The sequence below is a fragment of the Candida albicans genome, chromosome 1 (assembly GCF_000182965.3).
Source record: "Candida albicans SC5314 chromosome 1, complete sequence".
NCBI lineage: Eukaryota > Fungi > Ascomycota > Pichiomycetes > Serinales > Debaryomycetaceae > Candida > Candida albicans.
Window position 1 is genome coordinate 805,547 of NC_032089.1, and position 24,627 is coordinate 830,173.

Genomic DNA, 24,627 nt, shown 5'->3' on the forward strand with positions numbered 1-24,627 from the left:
TACGTTCGCTTAGGATTTCTAGCAACCAAGAGGTTAAAATATTGTGAATATTATCCTCAATTTGATTTTACCAGGTTTTACATCTGAGTAAGATTCCTACTAACAGTCGATAGGTTTAGCAGTGTATAGGATAATAGAATGATGTTTATTGTTGTTATATGAATGAAATTGTAGAAGCTAGGCACGTTTTTACTCTAATAATAATCAACCAAGTAGGACAAATTATTATCGGCTGATAATTTCCTACAAATATTTATTCACCTTTGAAGTGATTCATTGAGTTCACTAATGCTAAACTGATTAGTGAAGTGATGGCCACTATAAGTGAAAAACATCGAGTTTACACCAAGCAGAGCAATAGAGTGAGGTATATTGATTTATCTTTAGAAACTAGCATACTCTTTCTAATCTCGAAATTTGATCAAAATTTCAACTCCAAAAAAATACTCCCAACCGGATAGTAGAGTCATTTCGATTCACACCAAGTAACACCTACACTGTCAACTTCTAGAGTCGAAACACCAGATTTGCTACAACAAAGTAAAGCAGCTGGGGAGGGGGAGATGCTAACACGTAGGCTTATAAACTTCATGCTAACTCTAAATATATTCCATCACAACATTTAAAAGTGACTTGTGTTTCAAAAACTCATAATAAATTTATAAAACACTCGCCAACTTCCTTGATGATATGTTATTGAAAATTGATGGAACGACCATAATTAATTCTTTAGACTTACCAAGCTGTTCATTGTGCAGATAAGTAGAATTTTATAATTACAAATATTAAATTGTTCAACCTGTTTAAATTGTATAATTTAATTTATATCTATGTATACATATCCCAAAATCTATTTCTAAAATTCAATCCAACAAAAAAAAAGAAACACCTCCTTTATATTATACCTTGTCTTTCTGTTCTAAAAAAAATGTGTATAACATTTTGATTCAACATGAATTTCCATTTCACTTTTGAAACTATTCAATTCATCTTTAATTTGTTGAGCTAATAATGGAGTCAATTGATTACATGTAGCAGTATCAGGATGTCTATCATATTCATCTTCATTATAGGTATCATATAATATAATTCTTGAACTAAACCTAACCCCATTAGTGATTTGCAATTTTCCAACTTGTGGTGGTGGCGGCGGTGGTGGTGGTGGAGCTGGTCTTGGAGGTATTGAATTGAATTTTGGACTTGAATTTGAATTTGGAGAATTAGAAGGATTGTAGTTGTTATTCTTTCTGTTGCCCCATTTTTTACTAATCATTGAAGTGAATGATCTTGGTGATGATTCTGAATTAATTGATGATTGGTCAGAAATAGATGGAATTTTATTATGAGTGAATTTTTTCAATGGTTGTAAACTGAAATGTTGTTGAGTCTGTGGTGGCGATGATGATGGAGGCGGCGGGGGTTGATTGAGTGGTTTTTTATTGATATCATTCGATTGTTTAGGTGAAAATACTGATGATTTAGTTGATGGTGCTGGTGATTGTGGTTGAGCTATTATATTTGGTTGAGAATTAGTAGGTGGTGGTGGAATTAAAGGTGATACTTTGTCATTAGCAGTACTATTACTATTATTAGTATGAGCACTTCCAGGTACTCTATTCTCTTTATTTTCAATATAATCATCATTAGTATTATAAAATCTTGATGCACTCGAAATCTCATTTCCTTGTTCAAAACTATATGCATCATCATCTTCATCTTCAGAACTACTACCAAATCCTCCACCTACTGAAAGTGAAGAATCATCATCACCATCATCATCATCATTAAAATTAATATTAAATGATTGATGAGAATCACTACTTCTTAAGGCTTCCTTTTTAAGTTTCCCAGTAAATGAAGGTGCATTCATACCTTTAAATGACATTGAAATTGGTCTATTTTGTTTAGTGAATTTGCCATTTTCTGATCGTTGGGATTTGATTCTATAAGCACTTTCTAAAATAGGTGAAGCAATAATGACTTGGTCATCAATGATATCGTTATTATTCGCTTTCTCATTAGATGTTTGATGTTGGTCGTCATCTTTTTCTTCAACGCTAGTTTTCGGTGAATCATCATGTTTCATTGAAAGTGGTGATGAAGTTGGAGTTTTAGAATCAATCGAATCTTTATTACTAATATCAATAGTTTCTTTATCTGGTATAGTAATTACTGGAATTGAGTTGAGTTTAGACTCCATAGTTGTTGGCTTATCATCTAAATTATCTTTATTAATAACAATAACTGGTGGTTCAGGAGTCGATTGATCAACAATCTTTCCCTGCAGTTGCAGCTCCTCTTCTTGCTGTTGTAATTTATTAATAGAATCATTATCAAAATGATAATTAGCTAATGGAGACGAAGGAGTTGTTGACGATTGCATAAATTTACCATTGTTGTTAATTGGAGATCCTCGAATAGGTGAATCAAGGAAATTCATATTTTCAACATCAATAAATTCACTAAATTCCATTAAATCATCATCACCAGTATCAATACCACTATTATCTCCAAACCCATTATTTGATCCAAGAATATTTTGACCAATTGCACCACCACTAGGACCAATATCAGTGATTGTAGTAAAAGTATCATTATTGGTTGTGGTGGTATCATTAATCACCTTGAAATTACCACTAGTATCAATATTGTTGATATTGTTGTTGGTTGTTCCTGAAACGGTACCATCAATTGAATTCATCTTTAATTCTTCATTCAAATTACTTTTTCGACTAGTTGAATTTTTCAAAATAGAATTTGATCTGGTAATACCATTATTACCATTGTTACCAGTAGTTGGTTTTGATATAGGTCCAACATAATGAACAATATTATCATCACTACCATCATAATTAACAAATGAACTACGCTTATTAGATTTCACTGATTTCATTGATCTTGACCGTTCTAATGATACAATACTTTCCACTTCATGAGCATTCAATGATTTAGGAAATAATGCTTCACCCAATAATTGAGTATTAGGCTTATCTTCTGTTACATGAACATTATTGTTAGTCTGTTGTTGAGGGTATCTTATTGGCAGTGGTGGTTTGATAGGAATTAATGAAGATGATGTTGGTGGACCGGAAAATCGTTTGATAGTTCTTTGAAGTGGGCTACTATTGTCATCATCATCATTAGTATTAGTGTGTTGTGCTTCCCGTTTCAAATCAATTGATTTAGGTGAACTTTGATAATTGACTTTAAATGGTGATCCAAATTGATTAGAATCAATTAATGGTGGTATTAAAGAAATTTCTTCACCATATTTATTCCCTGAAGATAATTTTTTAGGTGGATCTTCAGTTAAATTTTGAGCATCATAATAGTCAAAATCTTTTTCCTTTTCTTGGTCATCATCATCATCATCATCGTCTGAAGCACCACGTTCTTGCCCTCGTTCAATTGATTTGAAATTTGATAATCGATCAACATTATCATCATCTTCTTCATCATCACTATTATTATGAATATTACCAACATCTTTATAGCCTTGTCTCTTTTTCGATGGTTTAATATCTTCTTCACCCGAATGTTCATCTTCAATATCATCATTTTGATCTCCAATATAAACACTATCTTCACTAACTTCTCTAATAAAATTAAATGAATTTCTATTAACTGGTGGTGCCAGTAATCCAAATTTAGAATGTTCTTCATTTGGTTGTATTAAGTTGTTATTGTTAGTTGAATTGACAACCGGTTTATTCCCATTCAATGAAGAAAGTGAAGGATTCGAATTAGATACCCCTTTTTTCAAACCAGATTGTTGATGTGACGATCCAAGTTTATTCAAACTATCAGACGATTTATTCTTTTTAAATCTATTCATAAATGAAGTATTTGTTTTAGTTGGCAACGGTGCTTTAGATTCCAGTTTTGTGCTTTGTTCATTATTAGTAGTATCTTCGACATCATCAATTGATTTTGGTTGTTCTGATAACATTTGCATATTCGGAGTAGAATACGATTTTGAAGTCATTTTTTTGGGTTCCAGCAGTATTGATGAATTGGATTCATTTAATGAATGACTCTTTGATTTTGATTTAAATAATGATTTGAAACTAAATTTCTTCTTCCCATTACTTGATTTCAGATTAGTACTTGCAGTAGATGGTAAAACCCCTGAAGAAGGTTGTTGTTCCTTATTCAACTTGCTGAAATCATTCAATGTATTACTTCGTTTATGCAGAAGGGTTTTATTTTCTGGATGAAAATCAGTTGATGTTGTAGTGTTACTATTTTTACGATTGAATTTACCCTTCATAATTGAATAAGATGAATTTGATCTTGGTTGAGATGGTCGTTTATGAGGTGACCCCAATGATACAGAATCATTAGTTGGTTGAGGTGGTAATGGGGATCTTGGTGGAGGTGTATGTGATGAACTCATTGAATCATTATCATTAGTTAAAACCGTCAACATACTTTTGGATTTACAAACAATTTTTGGACGTGAAGAATTATTATTCAGGGGTGAATGAGACGAAAAATTGGAATCAAGGGACATATTAGAATTTGAATTATTACTAACAGTACGAATAATATTATAATTATTATTATAACTATTACTTTTGTTATGATGATGGTTGTTAGTATTGGTGGTGGTAGTAGTATTATTTCCTGGATATGCTGGTTGATTTAATGGTATCGACACGTTTTTATTAAATAAATTATTTTGATTGGAATGCGAAGTAGTATTATAAAAGGGATTATTATTGTTAGTCGTAGTATTAGTAGTAGTGTCCGTAGGATGTTTTACATGTCTAGGTGGATGTAATGGTTCAGAACTTTTAGGAGACATCTGTTGATCAGTTGAATTTAATGGTGACTGATGAAATGATGGTTGATGATGATGTTCTTGTTGTTGAAACAGTTGTTGGGAAGAAGAATGAAAATTCTCTTTAATTTGTTTGTTGGAGAAATTTGCGTTAAATTTATTCTTGTTGTATTGCGCACCACCGCCAGCACTACCAACATCGACACCACCATCGCTAACACCACAAAATAAATTATTTTTAGATTCATTTTTAGCCATGATTGTATTAGTTGTTATAGTAGAATTACTATTTTCATTCTCAAAATTAGATTCTTCAGTTATATCAACCATTTTTAATTGAGGAGATTCAAAACTATGGGGTGTAAAACTTTGGAAAGTAAGTGGTTGCGATATGATTGGAGTATCATCAGTACTATACCCGGACTCACTAATTGTTGAAATTGACGATTTATTATATTTGTGAGAATTAACTGACGATGATTTACTCGTCTTGGTAGTCAATGGATAGCCATTACTATTATTATTATTATTGCTATTATTGCCAATACTATTGCTAGTATTAGTTGATAATACTGCAAGGGTATCGTCCTCGTTTAAAGATTCAATAGCGGTCTCAAAAGTTTGTACTGATTCCCTATTATTACTGTTATTATAATTAAACAAAATTGGAGGTGATAATGAATGAAGTCCCTGGGAGTGATTCTTTGCTTTTCCGACTTTTTCTGTTTCTTCTGTTTCTTCTTCAACTTCTTCAATAATATTCGTATTGGCCGTATTATATTGTTTATTCTTTTCATTAAGTATACTTTCCAAAGCTTTTAAAGAAGGTGAAGCTTTAATAATAGATGTCCTCGTACTACCGGATGTATTCCCGGCTTTTGAAGAAGAAGGGTTCGTCTGTGTATTAGATTTGGTGGTTATACTACCGGTAGTTGCCGAAGGTGGTATATCTTTTGTGAATTCATTTAACGACCTTGATGACATTGAATGTTTGATTTGAATTGAATTTCTAACATTTTTAACATGATTCTTAGAATTATTGATTGAAGTTGGAGCTGAATAGAAATCATTGTCAAAGAACTCATCAAAAGTTGAATCAGCCATTGTAGTAATGAGTATGGATATTAATGTAGAATGGAAACAACAAAAAAAAACTAGTAAATGATTTAATAATAAAAAATGACAGGTAGGCTAGTTGATAGTTGAAGAAACAAGTACAAGATGATTTAGTTTAAACAAGGATTAAATAGAAAAATGGAGTTATTGAAAAATTTACTAATGTTGATTGAATGAGTGAGTGTATGAGTGAGTGAGTGTGTTGTACATTAAAAATTGAATGTTACCAAGAAGTTGAGTTGACTTGAAATTTTAGTAGACAAAACTTTTTTTTCTTTTTTTTTTTCTCGTGTTTTCTAATCATTTGGTACACGCTTAAACTTTCTATTAATTCCTTCGTCGTCGTCGTCGTCTTTTTTTTTCTTAGTTCGTCGTCCCCTGTCTACACTCATTGGACGCGCCTACCACCACCATCATTTTAACTCCTTTCGGCATATAGACAGGCCGCCTCAAGCCTTATATGCATACATAAAATTATGCATCAAAATTTCCCCTGAAACGGCAATAAAGAATACATGAGTATATGGATATCAGTCAAATATCAATACTAAAGTGGGTTTCTTTTGGCTCATGTGAATCATACTACTAGGATAGTACCTGGATTATAGTAATCATTATAACATCTAGTTGACCGTTGGTTGTAAAAGAACACTTAATTAATAGAGGAAAAGTATTGGCAACAGAATAAACGCGTCTTCAAAGTCTGGCACGTGATCTATCAAAGTTTATTTTTTTTCTTTTTCCTGTTCATTTTAACGACGCGTTTTTTTTATATGTTTTGAGAGGGTTTTAAAATTTCAACTTTATTGGGCGGGCTAATGCTGTTCCTGAAACATCGATTGAAGATCTCAAGTTTAGTTGCAACTCAGTACAGAACTTTTAAAACACATATTCAAAAGTAAAAGATTGTTCTTTTCTTCAGTATCCCAACGGTAACTAATCGATGTTTTTTTTGGTAGTGACAACGGTTTTTCAAAGTATGAAATGAAAAAGGGTAAATCAATTGAAAATTCTTTACTTTCTGTTTATATTTGGTGAGGCTGAAACATTCTTCTACGTTGCGAGAGAGATCGATCACATAAAAATGACCGTTATGGAAACTTATAATGGGTGGCGCTTAGTAGTCGTAATAGTATTATTACAATTATGCACCCCCATTGGCAGTAAACATTTGTTTACACGAGATACAAAGTAATAGAAACCCAGCCAAGAAAGAAAATCAAATTCGGTTATCGAGTAAGAAAATAGAAATAAATTCACACAAGAAAAAAAGAAGGAATAGCATAACGAAGATTTATTACTACCACCACAACAACACTAACGATAGTAAATGACGATATCGATAACGATAACGATAATGATACAGAACTTTAAATTAAATACGGGTGTAGAATTTAACTTTCTCATTTGTTTTGATACTCTCATTTAAAATTTCATATTTCGTCACTTCTAACAAGGGCTTGAGAACTAGTGAAACAACTTGCCAATCCAAATCATATTATCAACAATAAATATGATTTTACCTTAATAAGGTAGTTTTTGATCAGTACTACTACCCATTTTTCTCCCTTTCAATTGAACTACGAACCAAATTTATATTCTGTTTGTGAGAAATAGATTTTTGAACTAAACTAAGCTAAACTAAAAAGATATAAAAGATTAGTTTAGTTCATTAGTTGAACTATCCAAATAGATATCTTTATATTTTTTTTAGTCCAACTCTAATCTCTCTCAACAAAAGACAATAATTTTAGTAACTTTTTTGCACTATTATTAAATGAAGATATGATTAGTAGACTTTAACAATAGTTATGACGGTTCAGCTTTGTGAATGTGTGGATGTGTGTGGATGTGGGGGGGACACACATCAATATTAATTATTGATTATCGATTCTCGACTCGAAACATGTTTTTGTAAACGACATCAATCAATCAATCAATCACAAAAACAGACTCTTTAAAATTCCGATTTATTCTACAAAAGATCGTCAAAGATTCTGAAACATTATAAAAATCTAAATATTCAACAAACAACAACAAGGATACATAAACGCATTGTGTACAATATAAAAGAGAAGCACCAAAAAGAAGAAGAGTAATCTTTATAGCCTAAATAAATCAATAATAGCAATTATAACAATATACATGTAGATTTGAAACAGGTGTCAAATTTTTTTTTGTAATTATGTTTTTCTTTGTAGTAACGATCTAATTGCTATAGATGTAATGGTAATATAAGACTATGGAAAAATGGATCATGTCACGTGACTCGCGGTAAATAATAGGCAGAAAAGCATCGGCGCAAGTTGAACGAATGATCAATACAAGTTTTCTTTTTGAATGAATGAATAAATAATATTATTGATACTATATATATACGGTTACAAATCATATTAATAATTACAGAAAACTTGTTCTCCCTTCTACATAACCACACAATTTTCCTTTTTCTTTTTTCTAATACTGAATTTACTCTTCTTTGAAGGAGCTGTAGGAGTGGCAGCAGAGGAACCAGAACTATTCTTTTGTTGTTGATGATGTGGTGCTACACTTTCAATGATCAGTATATTTGATTTTGTGAGCACAACAGTATTTGTAGATGGATGAACACCACCATCGTTGTTGTTATCATTATCATCTTGATTAAATGAAGAACCACCGTATTGTTGTTGTTGATGTTTTGGATCTAGAATATTACTAACACTGACATTATCATTATCAGTATCAGTATCATCAAGAAGTATACTATCACCATTAGTCAAATCAATATTAGTTGAAGTTGTAAAACTGCCATTCAGTTCATAACGAGTCAATTTTAATACTGGATCAATCCCAGTTTGTAATAAAGTATTAGCAATATATAAATATAATTTGATCCATAAATTTTCCAATTCTTTAGTAAATTTTGATCCAAATCTTTCTTGAAAAGTTTGAACAAATGCTTCCCCCATCAATTTAAAATGAGCTTCTTCAATATTTAAAACTCTTGAATGTAATTTACCCAATTTAGCTAAATATTCATCTAAAATTGATAAATTTTCCAATTGTGATATCGTTAATGAAAGTATCCCGGCCATATTAGCTGCTTGATGTTTAATCGATGGAAACATTTTTTCTAATGTTGGATCTTTACTTAATAAATTGAAATATAATTGTCGACAAAATAATGATGATGCAATAGTGGTAGAATCAAGTCTCGTCATAGTATTTGTATTTGTGCTTCCACTACCATTAACATTACGAGACGATTTTCTTTTAATGATTCTTCTTCGACTATTATTGTAACCAGTGGGGAAAGCACCAGGAATACTATCATTATTGGCATAATAAACATTAATATTTTCTTCAATATTGCCTTCTTCATCAAGATCATAATTATCAATACCACCATCATCAAAAATTTCATCTTCATTACTTTCTTCTAATAACATTTGATTCCAGGTATATCTAAGTAAATCAATTTGATGTTTATTTAATTGCAATTTGACTTTATATTGTTCTTGTTTTTGTTCAACATAATATGATTCAAATGATATTCTTGTATCCAATCTAATCAATTTATAAAATCCATCTTCTAAATTATCCATAGAACTATTCAATGTCACTAAATCTTCATTCAAAATATGTTGATGTTGACTATGCTGACTATGATTACTATGAGTATTGTGAAGAAGATTATTAGTGTTGTTAAGATTACTATGACGAGATGTTGATTGATGAATATATTGAGGAGATTTATTCATCATATAAGAAGGTAATTGGTGTTGATGTTTGCTTGAATGATGATTTGCTGGAGAATTGGGTGATACTGAGCTAGCAAGTGTGGAATTGTTGTCATACGACATGGAACTAGATATTGAATCAGTATCATTTGTAAAAATTGTGGAACGATTACTATTATATTTACTAATCAAAGATGAATGCATACGTTTGACATTATTAGTAGTGGATCCACTAGTAGCAGCAGTAGCAGCAGTATTAGTATCGGAATTGTTTGACATCAATGAATTAGTAGAAGAAACAGTTGAATTATTTCTTTCAAAGACATTATTCTTGTTAGAACCTAATGGTTGATGGAAATCAGAAGCAGCAGAATATCTAAATGTTGTACTCATATTGGGAAGTAGTAGTAGGAGGGAAGATATAACTTTGAGATGGAGGGTAGGTAGGAGGGTAACAACTGAACAGCTAATAAAAGAAGTAAAGACAAAAAAAAAAGTCAAATCGAAACAAAAGAAGGGAAAATGGGAATCTTGACTTGATTTATATAGTTTTTGATTTTTTCTAAAAAAGTGGAGGCAAAAGACAAGACAAGGCAAAGAGAATAAGAAAGATTTGTGTAAACTATTAAATGAATAATCAATGTTCAAAATAAAAATACAAAACAATATAAATAACGAGTCGATAATAATAATAATATGCCAAACTAACTAAACAAGAATAGAGTAGTAGTAAGAAGAAGAAAGTACCAAGAAGTAAATTTGACTTTTTCAAGCAATATTGATTAATCATAAAATGTACAAAGCTAATGGATTTTTTTTTAGTTTTTGTAACAATTATTTAAACCTTGCATTATACATATAATCCATTATAATATAAGTACATGTACATATGTACATGTATATGTATAGTAGGGTAAATTTTTAATTTCACATTCATAATTCAATGTTATTAATTAATCAATAATTGTTGTTGCTGTTGTTGTTATCTGTATCCATTATTATATGACATGTAAGATGGTATAAATTATTATTATGTTAATACTATCATTTTGTATACACTCATCACAAATTTAAACAATAATGGCAGTAGTATTATTATTGTTGTTAGCTAATCAACCAATAGTTCAAAGATGATTGTAAATCAAATATTTTTTCTTTCATTGAGTTCTATTACTCAAAAGAATGTGTTGATGCTGCTGAAACAACATATTGGTATGGGGTTTGAAACCCTCCCCCGTACTCAACTCTATAATATTCATCTCCAAGAATAATAGTCTATCCAACTAATTAACTTTGTTATAAGATGATTTTAAATTAAATACAGAAATTTGTTATTTTGTGAATTTAAACTAAAAAAATTAATAAAAATTTTGTATCACTTTTATTTCTAAAAGGTGTGTGTTTTCCCTTTTGTCGTCGTTTCGCAATTTCTTCTAACTTCATCATCATCAACAAGCACCTTTTTTTTTTCTTTCTTTCTTAACCTCCCAAATTATTGTTAATAATATCACTTTTTTATTGGTTTTGATTCTTGTGGTAAATGTCTTTCTTTCTTTCGTTCTTTCTATCTCCATCTTCTTATTAATAATGGAGGGGTTTAGATACACAGGAAGAGACAATTCATTTATCCGGTTATCCTAATCTTTCCTTTTGATTTGGCTCGTGTTTTTGTTTGTTTCTTTCTTTATCTTTTAATGAATAACCTATAACCCCCCCCCCCCCCAACTTTAAAATCGTCAATTAATCTCAAGAAAAGTTTCTTGATAGCATTTACGGGTTATTAGGAAAGTAATTTCTTTCTTAAAATTCCATTTTTTTTTGAAGAAAGAACAATATTCGTCACTTTATTGTTTCACAACCAGGATACTCTATCGATTACTACTAGTAGTGCTAGTACTACTACTATAGGCCTTATTCTATTTCTCTTTTTTTAAATCAATTTGTAGTTCTTAATCCTCGACTAATTAAATCTCGGTTATATATTATTAAATTGTTATCAATAGTTATTCCCACTGATTTTCAGATATTATCATCATCTTCTTCTTCTTCCTTTTTGTTTCTTTCTTTGTTCTTATATTTGGTGTATTGTTTGGAAAAAAAAAACCAACATTATTAGTACTTTCAAAAAGGCTTATCATGTTGTGGTTTATTTTGCTCGTTTAGATTAGATTACTATTAAGTACTACCACTGTTATCATTTCAATTCAATATAATCGTTCACAATTTAATCTTAACTTGTACATATTGCAGCTCACAAGGTCATCTATAATATTGTTGATATCTTGTGAGTACAAGAAAATTAAAAATTTAAAACCGATATGTGAATATATCGTCTGATAATTTACCTAGTATAATAAAGAATATACTATTGTTTGCAAAAGAATGTTAGTTATTCACAGTAACTGCAAAAGTTGCAAATTCCTATTAAAACTTCATTCTACAAAATAAAATCGAGCAATCAGTCAATTCAATCCAAAATTTCATAGTATAAGGTATGGTATGGTATGTATGAATCGGTCCGTCGGTCCGTGGGTCAGTCGGTTGAGTCATCTTGAGCGATGTTTAGCCACAAATCTCGTTCTTAAGTGTTTTTTTTCGCCAATTCTTGCCAGTAATATTAGGTACAGATGAAACGTCCACCTAACCACTATACTAACCAAGCAATCAAGCAACTCGTGCCATATATTTTTTTAAAAGGCGCAATATTGCTTTATTTTGCATATTTTTACCGATATTCATACCAAAAAAAAAAACAAAAAACAATAACCCGCCCAAAAAAATAAACCTCCAAAATTTGGGGGAAAATTGGAAGACTGGAAAAAGGGAAAAATGGAAATACATTTCCCAAAAAACCTATTGTTTAAGTCTACTTTTCAATAATTTTCAACATGTTTGTATCAATGTAAAGTTAGGTTGTGAAGTTGTCATGTTGTCGGAATGACAGGACGGTGGAGTGGGGGGCAGAGGCAAAATAAACAAGAACTTTTTGAATGTACTGCTACTAACAACCACGGAAAGAAGGTGTTCCGGTTTTGTATTATCTTTTCTTGATGTTTGTTACTAACCAATTTCTCCTTCCTAACCAATGCATGCATTCCAATAATAACAATTTAAGTATTACTAGACACATGCAACTATCAGCCAATTTCTCTTCTTGTGTTGTATCCTTTTCTTTGTCAATTTCATTTCACTTTATTATTTAATATTCTTTTTAGTCGTATTTTTTTCTTCTTCTTCTTCTTCTTCTTCTTCTTCTTGTTGTCTTTCGTCTTGTCTTTCTTCTTGTCTTTCTTCTATATTATTATTTGCTTTAGCGACCTAATACCGAAATCTTCTATGGGTCACAATCACTACCCTAAAATGCTACCAATAATCAAACTTTACACAACAAAAAAAATCGTACCATTTTTGAAGGCGAAATAACGATCGGAATGGTATATTCATTATGAAAATTCCCGATACTAAAAGTAAGAATCTAGACGTTTTAAAACTTGTCTTTTTTGACATGCATCGAGCAGGAACAGTAACAAAATTACAAATCCCGATTTGATTTTTGGGTTTGATTGTTTTGAGCAAAAAAAAACCAAAAAAAAAATCGTAAGATTTATTTTCACAACCGTTTTACTGTTCCACCTTTTTTTTTGTAGGTAGATCCGCCTTTATTAACTCTTCGCTTATTACAAACTTATTGAAAGCCGTTTCGGGAATGATATACTTATACGGAAGAGGTACTTGATTACATTCTTGTTATACACTGGAACCAATTTCATCAAATTCCTCTTTCTCTGATTGAGAGCTATATTCTTTTTTTATTTGCAATTAAAAAACCAAACCAAGGAATAATGAATTAAAATTATTCAAGAAATTAATGAGACCACTTTTTTTTATTTATTTCTTTCCTACATGATTAAACCCTATGAAAATGAAATTGAGTATTATTATTATTATCCACTCCCAACAATATAAATAATAATAATAATTAATAATGCCTTCAGAAGGGTTTTGGGGGTTCGGGGTTTGAATTTTCTTACGGTTGCTTAACCCTGACTAGTGCTAAATTTTTTTTTTCAATTCCTCCAATTTCCCCCAAGTGAAAAAATTCAGGTTTCCATTAACCTCTTCTTCATGGTAGCAACGTATTTCATTACTAATTTAATACTAACAGTACGTTGTGTAATAATAATTTTCCTGTTGTTGTTGATGTTGTTGTTTTTGGTCCTGATTTAGTAAATTGAATGTATCTATCTATCAATATGTACTGCAATGCCTCAATTTTTTGGTCCAATTTTGAAAGTATTGCATAAGTAAACTTTTGCCTTATTTCTTATGGAGACCAATGATATGAAGTATATGTATATGTATGCCTCTATTCAACCGTATCTGTATAAGATTAATTGTATTACTTAGATGATGTTCAATAATCAATATTACGAAGAGATGAGATGACCTAAATAAGAAAAAGTTTCTGGCCAAGCAATCATATTTTCCGGAATTTTTGGTAGCGGATAAGTTTATAACCCGTGCCAACTCCGGTGTTTTTGTCGCCATCACGACCAAAGCCACCACACTACTAGTAGAAATAATAGTCGTAGTAGTGGAAATAGAAACAATAAGTTTTTTTTTTCCTTTTGATTTTGTACTCAGTTGGTAGCTTTTATGTTTTATTTTGTGTGTAAGGACCAATACTTTACAACAAAATAATAAATGGGTAACAAAACAAATCATCTAATACAGTCTTCCGTCCCTCCTTTCTTCTTCTTCTTCTTTCCCCCTTTTAATAAGTATTTTATTTTCAATTAATATATTAGATCGTTATTACAATAGATCAAACAATTGAAGAGTTGCAAATACAAAGAGAATAGACTTAAGACGGTGGCGGTCAGTTCTCTAGTATATATCTGAAGATTGCATATTTTAGAATTGAATATAATCAAAAAAGCCATAAATTAATAAAGAAAGAAAACAAGAAAAAATCTTGTGTTAGAAATATTTGAATCTTACACAAATCATCTTTCTTTGGTTGTAGTAATTATTACTTGTCAACTGATGAATGAGCCAGCCAATCTACAATACGTTTTAGGTGGTGGTGATTGTAATATTACTTTGATTGCATGTTTGATTTGTATTGTGATCAAAATCTCATCAATGTATGCATGTAAATAGGTCGCCTCAATTATTCTACATCTTTCCGCCTCAGATTCAAATTTTCTCTTGTTTATTTTTGAGGAGGATGATTTGGGATCTGGATCTAGGTCTAAATGTAATATTTGTTAAAATATAACAGATTGAACAGTAGTAATACTAGAACGTTTTCTTTTTCTTTTTATTTCTAAAACCAAGCCTGGACGTATTATTAGTATTATCTGCATAGACAAAAAAAAGCTTGATTTCAACTCTCTGATTCTTTTGGGCTTGAGATGTACATGTAGATGCTGCTTACTTGAGGAAGAGTTATAGATTAGTATGTGTATTAACAAAGAGATCAAAGTAAAGAAAGATGATGTTGAAAGGAGATCTGATATTGTGGGAGGGCAAAACAGAAACAAAAAAAAATATATTTAACTAATTTAACTCAATTAGGAAAATATATTACCCACACACACACACTAAATTTTAGTCTCCTCCTATTCTCCTATTTTGTTGTTTTGTTCAATTAATCACAAAATAAAGACTGAATTAAGCCCAACATAACATCAAATAGTTCAACAATAACTCAATTCATGAGCTATTGTTGTTAGTTGTTAGTAATGTAATGAATAGTTCGTAAGTAAGTTTGAAATCTCACAACACATACGCGCGCACAAGTAGTGACGTTCATTATCAAGTGGAATCTGTAAGCGAAGCCTGCAATGCTTTCCAAGAAAACAAATCTTGAATATCGGATCAAACATTGCTCTTCCGCGTGGATAACACTCACTTGAAACTTACTAGTTTTACTTAACAATGACAAGTATCGCCTCTTTGTTTGAACATTTCTGGGGCGTTTTATGAAATTTTGGGTGTGAAATCGTGCAAGTGAACAAAAGAATAAGTGAACAATAAAGGCTACAAACCATATGGACCACAAACCAGAAACAACAACAACAACAACAACCATTACTTGCAAAAAAATAATAATCAAGATAAGTAAGGCTTATAATAATTATAAAGCTTATTGTTTTATTATTTAATATAATAGAAAAAAATAATTGATAAGCCTCAAATTTGGAACCTAAAACTTGGAAACAATCAAATTGGCGGATATACAATAAATCAAAAAAAACAAATACAACAAATACAACAAATACTATTACTATTTATGAATAAATAATAATTCAATATGTTGATCATTAATTATGTAATCGCTAACCCAATCCAAAAGAAATACTATGTAGAACTGATTAAAAACTTTTGAAATTCGGAAACAATTTCATTGAGTTTACGATTATCCCGATACCAGTTGATAAGTGTGGAGAAAACAAGTAATTAACTAGAGATAGATTTATCGGAGATTTTCAAAGAAATCAAAAGGGGGATTACCGGTCAATACTATGATACATCACAGTGTATTCATAACTGTACGATATAAAATCACTCTTAATTTAACTGAAAGGGGTAAAAAAAAAAAAGAGTACAAGTAATTAAGAAAATTTGCAGTTCCAATTTCTAAATAAAAAAATCTAATCTGTATATGAAATGACATAATTTAATCTAAAACTTGATTTTTCAAGAAAAGCTTAGTAACAACCTATATATAACTAATTAGTTAGATATATAGATTTAATTAGTTATAACTAATAATTAGTCAAAAATCACTAATGTTTGAATTTTACATGTAAGTACGTACGTATCTCTCTAAAAGAATATATTATGTTTTTAATCAATGCAGATTTACTCGATTGTTGATCTTGGAGAGAGTGATTTTATTTCCGACTTGAATTTCAACAACAACAAACAACAACAATGTAAGTTGTGGAAACAATTGGAGAGGTTCATAACACATAAAGAAACATGAAGGCAAAAGAACATGCTGGCTTCTTCCATGGAAATCATACACGATATTCATACATTGTGTATGGTTTGTTTCCCCYCCCCCCCCCCCCCACGTTATACCMARRAAAAACCCACCCATTGGAGATTGCATCATCTCAAGTTTCATAATCAAACACAAAACATACACTATCTATTACTATCTTTGAAACACAGAGATACACAAAACGTTTCCATTACTTCTTCTTTCCTGTTTAAAATACAATATTTATGTAATCACCATCTTTAATAACAATGCTGGATTGTTGGATTGCTGTAAAGATGTGTTAAACTATATGTTTAGTCTTTGGATAATAAGATACACAGAAAGAAATAATAATAAGGTCTGGAATCGATTGTTAAAACTAAAAAAAATTTAGAATAGATTGCAAAAAGACTTTAAACGAGTAAAAAATTCCACTCTCTCTATATATACAATTTTAAATTTGCGATTTAAACAATCTTTAAGCTTATTTCAAATTTGTATCAACTATCAATTAAAGATAATTTAGCTTGTTTTATATATATACAATGGATATTTCAACCTACAAAATTCAAATTCTATAGAGTGGGTGAGTGGGTTAGATACTTTTTGTTGTTGTTGCTCAAATTTATAACTTTTTTTGGTGTTTTTAATAAGGATTTGTGGTTGAAACGTTTCATAGTGCTACTATTAACAAGTTAAATATCCAATGTATTCATATTTACATCATCACAGTGTTTTGGTATTACTCCTCTTAAGTGTGTAAGTTTGAATAACACCACCAAGTTTAAATTATAGTGATTTTATATATCGATTGTAGCTCTCTCTTGATATTGGAAAGATTTAATGGCTTATGCATCAAATGAGTTGTCATTTCTGAGGCTTTTAACATTTTCCTTTATATGTATATTTCCTAAGCCTGCATTGGAACAGTCTATAATTCTTCAATCCAATCCAAAATGGGCTTTCTGCTTGCTGAGAATAAGAAATACTTGATAATCATTTGATGTGTAAAATTCATAGTAAATATTTTTGCAAAAATACTCCAACAAAATCTCACTTTACGGAATAAATAAACTAATAATAGTAGTGACCACTATGAAGATTCTCCACTTTTACATTTCTTTAATAACCACTTCTTAAATGAACATGTGTTTCCAGTGTTTAATTGCCATTAACCCCAATTACTAATAATTGTTAGGATCTCCAATCAACCCACTTGATTCAATTTGAACAATCTTGAGCAACAAGCAACACACACACAAGATTGTTTACTTTGCGCACACGACCTTAAATCACCACCAACAAATTCTTTTTTAGCAGCCAAAAGCAAACAAACCCTTTTCTATAGTGTGATGATTAGTGGTTATACCCTTGATTCATTATGCTATCCCTAACAAAAACCCCAACAGAAACAGCAACAACTAAAACTCATACTGAAACAAAAACTATAAATACAGCCCAAATATCTCTCCAAATATTCAGTTTTTTTTTTTTTTCTTTTCATCACTACTTAATCAAGTATCAAATCAATCAATTAACTAATTCAATCATTATGAGATTTTCAATTGCTACTTTATCTTTAGCTGCTTTTACTGTTGTCAATGCCGGTTATATTTCCCGTGGTGAAGGTTTAACCAGAGGTGAGAAATACGAAAGACATGAATGTGATTTCGATTCTTTTGAATGGAAATTTGGTTTAGCCGTTAAAGAATTAAAACATCATGGTGACAAGAATTGGGGTAGAGATGTTGAGTTGGATTTAGTTTATGAAAGTGATGATGGTCAATTATACCATGGATGCAAAGATGTTTATAAAGCTTCTAAATGCAGAAATTGTTATGAAACTTTTGAATTCAGTGATAATGAAAGTAGTGATGATGAAGGTAGTGGTAGTGATTGTGAAGATGATGAATGCAAGAAGAGAAAGAAGAAAGTTCATAGAAACTACAAACGTGGTGGTTATGGTAGTGAACGTAGACAAAGTGATTGTGAATCTGATTGTGAAAGATCTGAACGTTGCAACTATCCATTCTGTGAACTTTATGAAGATAATTGTGATTTGCTTCTTACTTTATGTGATGGTGTTTTACATGATGATAGACATGCCACTGGTGAAATTGTTGCTAATCATCAATTCCAATTTGATAAACCACCACAAAAAGATGCCTTACATAAAAAGGGATTTTCCATTGTTTACACTCATGGTAATTACTATTTGGCTCTTGACAACAAGATCAAATTCTGGCATTGTAAAGTTGATGACAATGGATTATACAAGATCTACGATAAATCTATTGGTGAACAATGTTGCGAAATTGAACTTATTATTTTGAAATCTGATAAAAAAGCTGAATTTGAATTCACTGATAGAGAAAGTGATAGTGAAGGTAGTGATTGTGATGATGATTGCAAAAAAAACAAGAAACATGGTAAAAAGCATTCAGGTTATTAAACAAGGGTGAATAAAATCAAAAAAAAAAAAAAACTAAATGAAATTGTTTTTAAAAATTGTTAGTGTGCAAAATGGGGGTTGTGGTGGTTTTAGTTTAACTTCTTGGTTAATGTTTGTTGATTTCTTTGTTTCAATTCTTCGGTTTTTTCAATTCTTCTTTATTAATTGACATGATTGCAAAAAAGAGGTGTTTAATTATCAATTGATTTGATTTGATTTGATTTGATTTGGTACTGCTATTTGATTATAGTGGTTAATAAGTGTTCATTCTTTTGTTTGAAATGGCAATCTACTATTATTTGAAGGAGTTTTTTTTCTTCTTTTCGGTTAATTTTCGGTTTTATGTTTTTTTATTTTGATGAGTTTATTCCTTCTTTTCAATTTCAATTATATATATATATATATATATTTATTTCTTTTCTTTATAGTTTCATTTAGTTTTTCCTTGTGATGAATATATCAAAGTTGGCACACACATAATTTTCAACCATTATTGTAGAGTAAATCATATTTATCAACCTTTTGGTGACTTTTGGATAATAGGTGATAGAACTCATTTTTTTGGTGTGATTGGAATCACTATTGAAAAAGAAAAATATTGAGAGAGATGATGATGATGATGATGATGAGACAGTACAGAAAAGAAAAACTCACAATTGAAATTTGAACCATCAATTATAGATTCACATTATCAATGGCATCAACAACAACATCAACTACAACAAAGCTGTCACCATTTGAAACATCAATTATTGATCAAGTACGATTGAATTTGATTCATTATAATTATTGGAATAACGTCACCATTCATAGTCATGAAGATTTCGAATTTTTATCTGGTTGTCCTCCTGAACCATTAATACCTAGTGATAATGTTACTGCCACTACAATTCTCAAATCATTAAATAATCCCAATAAATCAGAAATACAAACAAAAGATAACGATGGAGTAGATAATATTGATCAATTATCAAAAACAGAAACAGATTTAGACTTGGAATGGATAATACCTCGACGATTAATTTATAATTCAAGTCAAACACAAGATCAACTGAAATTATCGGTCAAAGAAATAAATCAATGGTTTAAAATTATCAAAACAACTATAGGATATCGACCTAAAAGAATAATTATTGCCATTATTAATGATGATGGCACTATTGTTTATTATTTTATTCATGATGGAATTACAAAACCTAGACAAAATTAAATAAATATTATTATTTTTAACCCTACAATTAAATACTAATGTTATTTGCTTGTGACTATCATTACCATTAGTAAAGAGAACACAAAATAACTCTATTAATTGAAATACCTTTTGATACTGCTTGTAGGAGATAAATGTTTGATGCTATCAGCATTACTTGATCTTCTTTCATCTTGTTGTTGTTGATTAAGTTCTTGATTTATAGTAATTTCCGGTACAGTTCTTTGTCCTCTTCTAAATTGATAAAATTGTTCTTCGTCATCATCATCTTGATCATCTTGATCATAGCCTTCTTCTTCTTCTTCTTCGTCTTCTTCTTCTTCTTCTTCTTCATTATTTATAGAATTCAATTCATAACCTTCATTTTCAGAATCAGTAATATATCCACTTTGTTTTCTCAGCAATTGATAATATTCATCATCATCATTATCATCAGAATTATTTCCCACTTCATTTCGTTTTTGACGTTGCTTTTTATTTCTAGTATTACCACTGGTGTGAGAATCATATTTCAATAATGATGGACGATTACCTAATGCCAACTTATTTCTAATCACTGATTTCGTACTACTAAAACTACTTTGATGATGTAATCCTCTAATATTCAATGAAGAAGAATTTTCCAAATTATCATTATTGTTATCATTATCATCACTATTTGTTACTGCCTTTTCAAAATATTTACTTTCAACTTTATAATGTTGAAATGGATTATTATTAGATGAACTGTTGTCATCATAATCTTCTTCTTCTTTATAATCATCATCATATTCACTATTATATTCTTGATTATAATCCACACCTTCCTCTTCTTCTTCTTCTTCATCATCATCATCATCAAATAATGCTGCACTACTATAATCAGATAAGTCAAATCCACTAAATTTACCACCTAATCTACTCAATTTTCTTAATTTATTAGTACTATTATTACGACTATGACTTATTGATCTTGGAAATTTGATTTGATAATCATTTTGACACATTTGACCAAATTTATCAAATTCAATCATAAATTCAATCAATTCTCGTTGATTTATTAATTGATTACTAAATCGGAATTTCTCATATAATGAAATTAATTTATTAATATTAGGTTTATGGTTATTATTATTATTATTATTATTATTATTTTGATCAGAAAATTGATTAGTTAAATAAATGATTATTTCTTGAATTGATAATTCAATTGGTAATGCATCATTAGTGAATATTTTCCCTGTATAAAACTTATCTCCAAAACTTCGAATTACATCTTCATAATGAATATTAGGTGGTAATAACGTTCCTTCGCCAACAATTCCACTACCACCACAATTAATACTTTCATTGATTTGATTAATGAGATCCCCATTACTTTGCTTGGTTATTGGAAACACATTTCTATTCATATTTGTTAAACATTGAGCATTTCTTTTCATAATATATTCTGGAGGTGATAAACCAGGATGATTAATAATATACATGGCATTTTGTAATGGACCACTTTTAAATTTAATTTCATGACAATATTTTAATTTATCATCGATATAATGGAAGATTGCTTTATTAGCAAAATCATTTTCAAATGGGATATATAATGATTTATTAGGAATATTATTAATAGAAACTCGTAATTGATAAAGTCGAACAAAATAAATAATTATCGAAATGAATATGAAAAATCCACATGCTCCTAATACTGTAAAAGTTTTAAGAGCCAGATCAGATGGTGATTGTAATGTTTGAATAACAACATCAAGAATAGTAACACTGATGACTAATAATAATAATAATAAGATTAAAATCAATGATATGGAATATATCCATTGTAATAATTTTTGTGGTAAACTTAATATTGTTGTTACTTTCGGTCGAGTGAAATGTGATGTATAAGTTGTAGTATTTGATCGATGTAATGGTTGTGTTGTTGTTGCATAGATTGTGTTGTTATCCTCGTCATCGTCATTATAGTCATGGATGGCTCTAGTAATAATTATAGGATCAACAGTTGTTTGTAAAGTATTAGTAGGTGTTAATGAAGTTGGAGAATCAAATCTATTCAGAGTTGATCGTCGTGATACTCCCAATCCTTGTTGTTGTGGTTGTTGGTATTGTTGGTCAGATGAATCTTGAAACAGTCGTCGAAATCTTATTCGTCGTTCCATATTTGATTATCTAGTTGATAGTTGATTGTATTAGATTATTTCATATAACGGGATATATATATATATATATATATATGTATCTTTGTTTGAATTTGGATAATTCCTCGTATTGTTCTGTGATTTATATATATTCCATATGAATTTGAAAATTGTCTATAAAATGAAATTTGTATTAAAAAAGGTTAATAAATAAATATATGTAAATGAGTAGATTTGTAGATTAGTTATTAAGTTACTTGTAAGATGATCCCTTATCGTCAATGATGTTACTAACTTTGAATATATATAAATGTAAGTAGGAGTATAAATGTATAATGTATGAGTAAGAGTATATACTTTTCCAATGAGAAAGTTTAAAACGTTTTGGTTCACACACGCACATATACACACACACACAATTTTTACCTCGCCTTCGCCTCGCCTCGCCTCGCGTCTTACTAAATTGAATATTCTTATTACTTGCAGTCACGTGACACATACATACATAATCTATTAATATAGAACTCCACTCTTCTTGGTTTATCCTTATTTATTGGTAAATGTACCTAATGGTTCTATATTGGCAAATCTTATATCACCTTGATGATAATAATCTCTTGGGAAAGTTAAACTAACTCCATTAGATTTACCTAACCAATTAATATATAAATTTTCCCAAATTGAATGAGTATTATAAACATTAACAAATCCTCTAGTACCATCACCACCATCAGTAGATTTTGAAGGTTTTTTATAAACAAAATTAAGATATTCTCTAGTAGTTATATTTTGACTGGTTAAAAAAATATGGAATGCTAATAGTAAACCAGGATAACAAATAGCTAAACATGAATAAATCAATAATAATAAACTAATTGGATGAGTTTTAATTGATTGATTGAAAGTGGTAATTATTTCCAGTTCTTTATGTGATGCAAATTTATAATGACATAATTGTAAGATGGAAATAATTAATAAATATAAACAAGCAATGACAATATATAATAAAAACCAAAGGAAAAATTTATAATTGCGTTGACCAATACAATTATTTAAAAAAATACAATGATGATCATGATTTAATATACATTGTTGACAAGTATTACAATGACTAGTTCTTGAAGGTCTCCAAATATGACAAGTTCCACAATATTTCACTTGAACTCCATGAGAATGATAAGCATTAGCAAGTTTTGAAATTTTGGTATTGTCATTATTGTCATTATTGGTTTTCCAATAAGGTAATGTAACAGTATTGAAATATTCATCAGGTGGTGAACCCATCACTTTATAATTGTTCCTATGATCAATTTCATTATCATTGGTAGTAGTAGTAGTAGTAGTAATAGTTATTAACTTTTTCGGTAGATGAATATTTTTCGGTAATTTCCCAGCATCACAAGTAGATAATTTAAAAAAATGGAATATTGAAATTATCCAAATATATAAAAATATAATCACTATAATGGGTGAAAAATTTCTCCATTGCCATGATAATTCAAATATTATATATAATATCCCGGGTATTATTATTAAACTTAATGTTATTAAATTAATTGGATATTTGGTCTTGATAGTATGTAATCGACCACCTAAAAAATAAATGAAATTCAGTTGACCTTGATTTTCAATTTGATAATTTTTAAATCTTCGAGTGTTGGTATTGTTGTAATGAGATATTAGATTGGGATCCATTATTAACCAATTGGTTATAAATCTATGTATAAACGATATCTTTTTATTATTAAGGACATCAGTTTTAGCTTGTTCTATTTTGGATGCCAGCAACGATGACATTTGTCGTAGTTGTTGTTGTTGTTGTTGTAGTTGTTGTTGTTGATGCTGCTGCTGAGTGGTAGTAGTTGTAGCACTGGTTGTAGTTGATATATTTGACTCTTCATATTGTGGTGATAGTGATGGGGTTATTCTTCTTGTTATTGGTATTCGTATTGATGATAACAGTTGGTAATCATCAAATGATGATTTTGTTGGAGAATCAGTAGTTATTGTTGAAGTGGCTGGAGTAATGGCAGAGTCTGCATTAGTCAAATCATCATCATCATTTGATTCAGGACTAGATGGTGATACCATATGGATATAAAGTCGACAGGGAGCAGGTAAGGTATGATAGTAAGACTAGTTGTATTGAAAGGTAAATGATTAGTAGTAAATATTTTCCTATCTTTTGTGCAATTCAATAAGAGTAAAGTGAAGTGGGTATGGA

General features: G+C 29.9%; 7 protein-coding genes across 7 annotated transcripts; 2 read left to right on the top strand and 5 right to left on the bottom strand. All coding sequences in view use genetic code 12, as the record gives it.

The window, feature by feature from the left end:
• Window positions 1–919: 919 nt before the first annotated feature.
• On the bottom strand, window positions 920–5,887 carry BNI4 (Bni4p; the record flags this gene model as incomplete). Its single annotated transcript, XM_706860.2, has 1 exon — window positions 920–5,887. One exon carries the CDS (start codon window positions 5,885–5,887, stop codon window positions 920–922), a length of 4,968 nt encoding a protein of 1,655 aa, XP_711953.2.
• A 2,435-nt stretch (window positions 5,888–8,322) lies between these two features.
• CAALFM_C103870CA (uncharacterized protein) lies at window positions 8,323–10,014 on the bottom strand (the record flags this gene model as incomplete). Its single annotated transcript, XM_706861.2, has 1 exon — window positions 8,323–10,014. The coding sequence occupies one exon, from the start codon at window positions 10,012–10,014 to the stop codon at window positions 8,323–8,325; it is 1,692 nt and encodes a 563-aa protein (XP_711954.2).
• A 5,341-nt stretch (window positions 10,015–15,355) lies between these two features.
• Window positions 15,356–15,718, bottom strand: CAALFM_C103880CA (uncharacterized protein; the record flags this gene model as incomplete). The annotated part of the gene is made up of 1 exon (XM_706863.2): window positions 15,356–15,718. The coding sequence occupies one exon, from the start codon at window positions 15,716–15,718 to the stop codon at window positions 15,356–15,358; it is 363 nt and encodes a 120-aa protein (XP_711956.2).
• A 2,278-nt stretch (window positions 15,719–17,996) lies between these two features.
• CAALFM_C103890WA (uncharacterized protein) lies at window positions 17,997–19,067 on the top strand (the record flags this gene model as incomplete). The annotated part of the gene is made up of 1 exon (XM_442675.2): window positions 17,997–19,067. The coding sequence occupies one exon, from the start codon at window positions 17,997–17,999 to the stop codon at window positions 19,065–19,067; it is 1,071 nt and encodes a 356-aa protein (XP_442675.2).
• Window positions 19,068–19,761: 694 nt separating this feature from the next.
• On the top strand, window positions 19,762–20,277 carry SEN15 (Sen15p; the record flags this gene model as incomplete). Its single annotated transcript, XM_706865.2, has 1 exon — window positions 19,762–20,277. One exon carries the CDS (start codon window positions 19,762–19,764, stop codon window positions 20,275–20,277), a length of 516 nt encoding a protein of 171 aa, XP_711958.2.
• A 95-nt stretch (window positions 20,278–20,372) lies between these two features.
• On the bottom strand, window positions 20,373–22,424 carry CAALFM_C103910CA (uncharacterized protein; the record flags this gene model as incomplete). The annotated part of the gene is made up of 1 exon (XM_706866.2): window positions 20,373–22,424. The coding sequence occupies one exon, from the start codon at window positions 22,422–22,424 to the stop codon at window positions 20,373–20,375; it is 2,052 nt and encodes a 683-aa protein (XP_711959.2).
• Window positions 22,425–22,949: 525 nt separating this feature from the next.
• Window positions 22,950–24,494, bottom strand: CAALFM_C103920CA (palmitoyltransferase; the record flags this gene model as incomplete). The annotated part of the gene is made up of 1 exon (XM_706867.2): window positions 22,950–24,494. One exon carries the CDS (start codon window positions 24,492–24,494, stop codon window positions 22,950–22,952), a length of 1,545 nt encoding a protein of 514 aa, XP_711960.2.
• Between the last annotated feature and the right edge of the window lie 133 nt (window positions 24,495–24,627).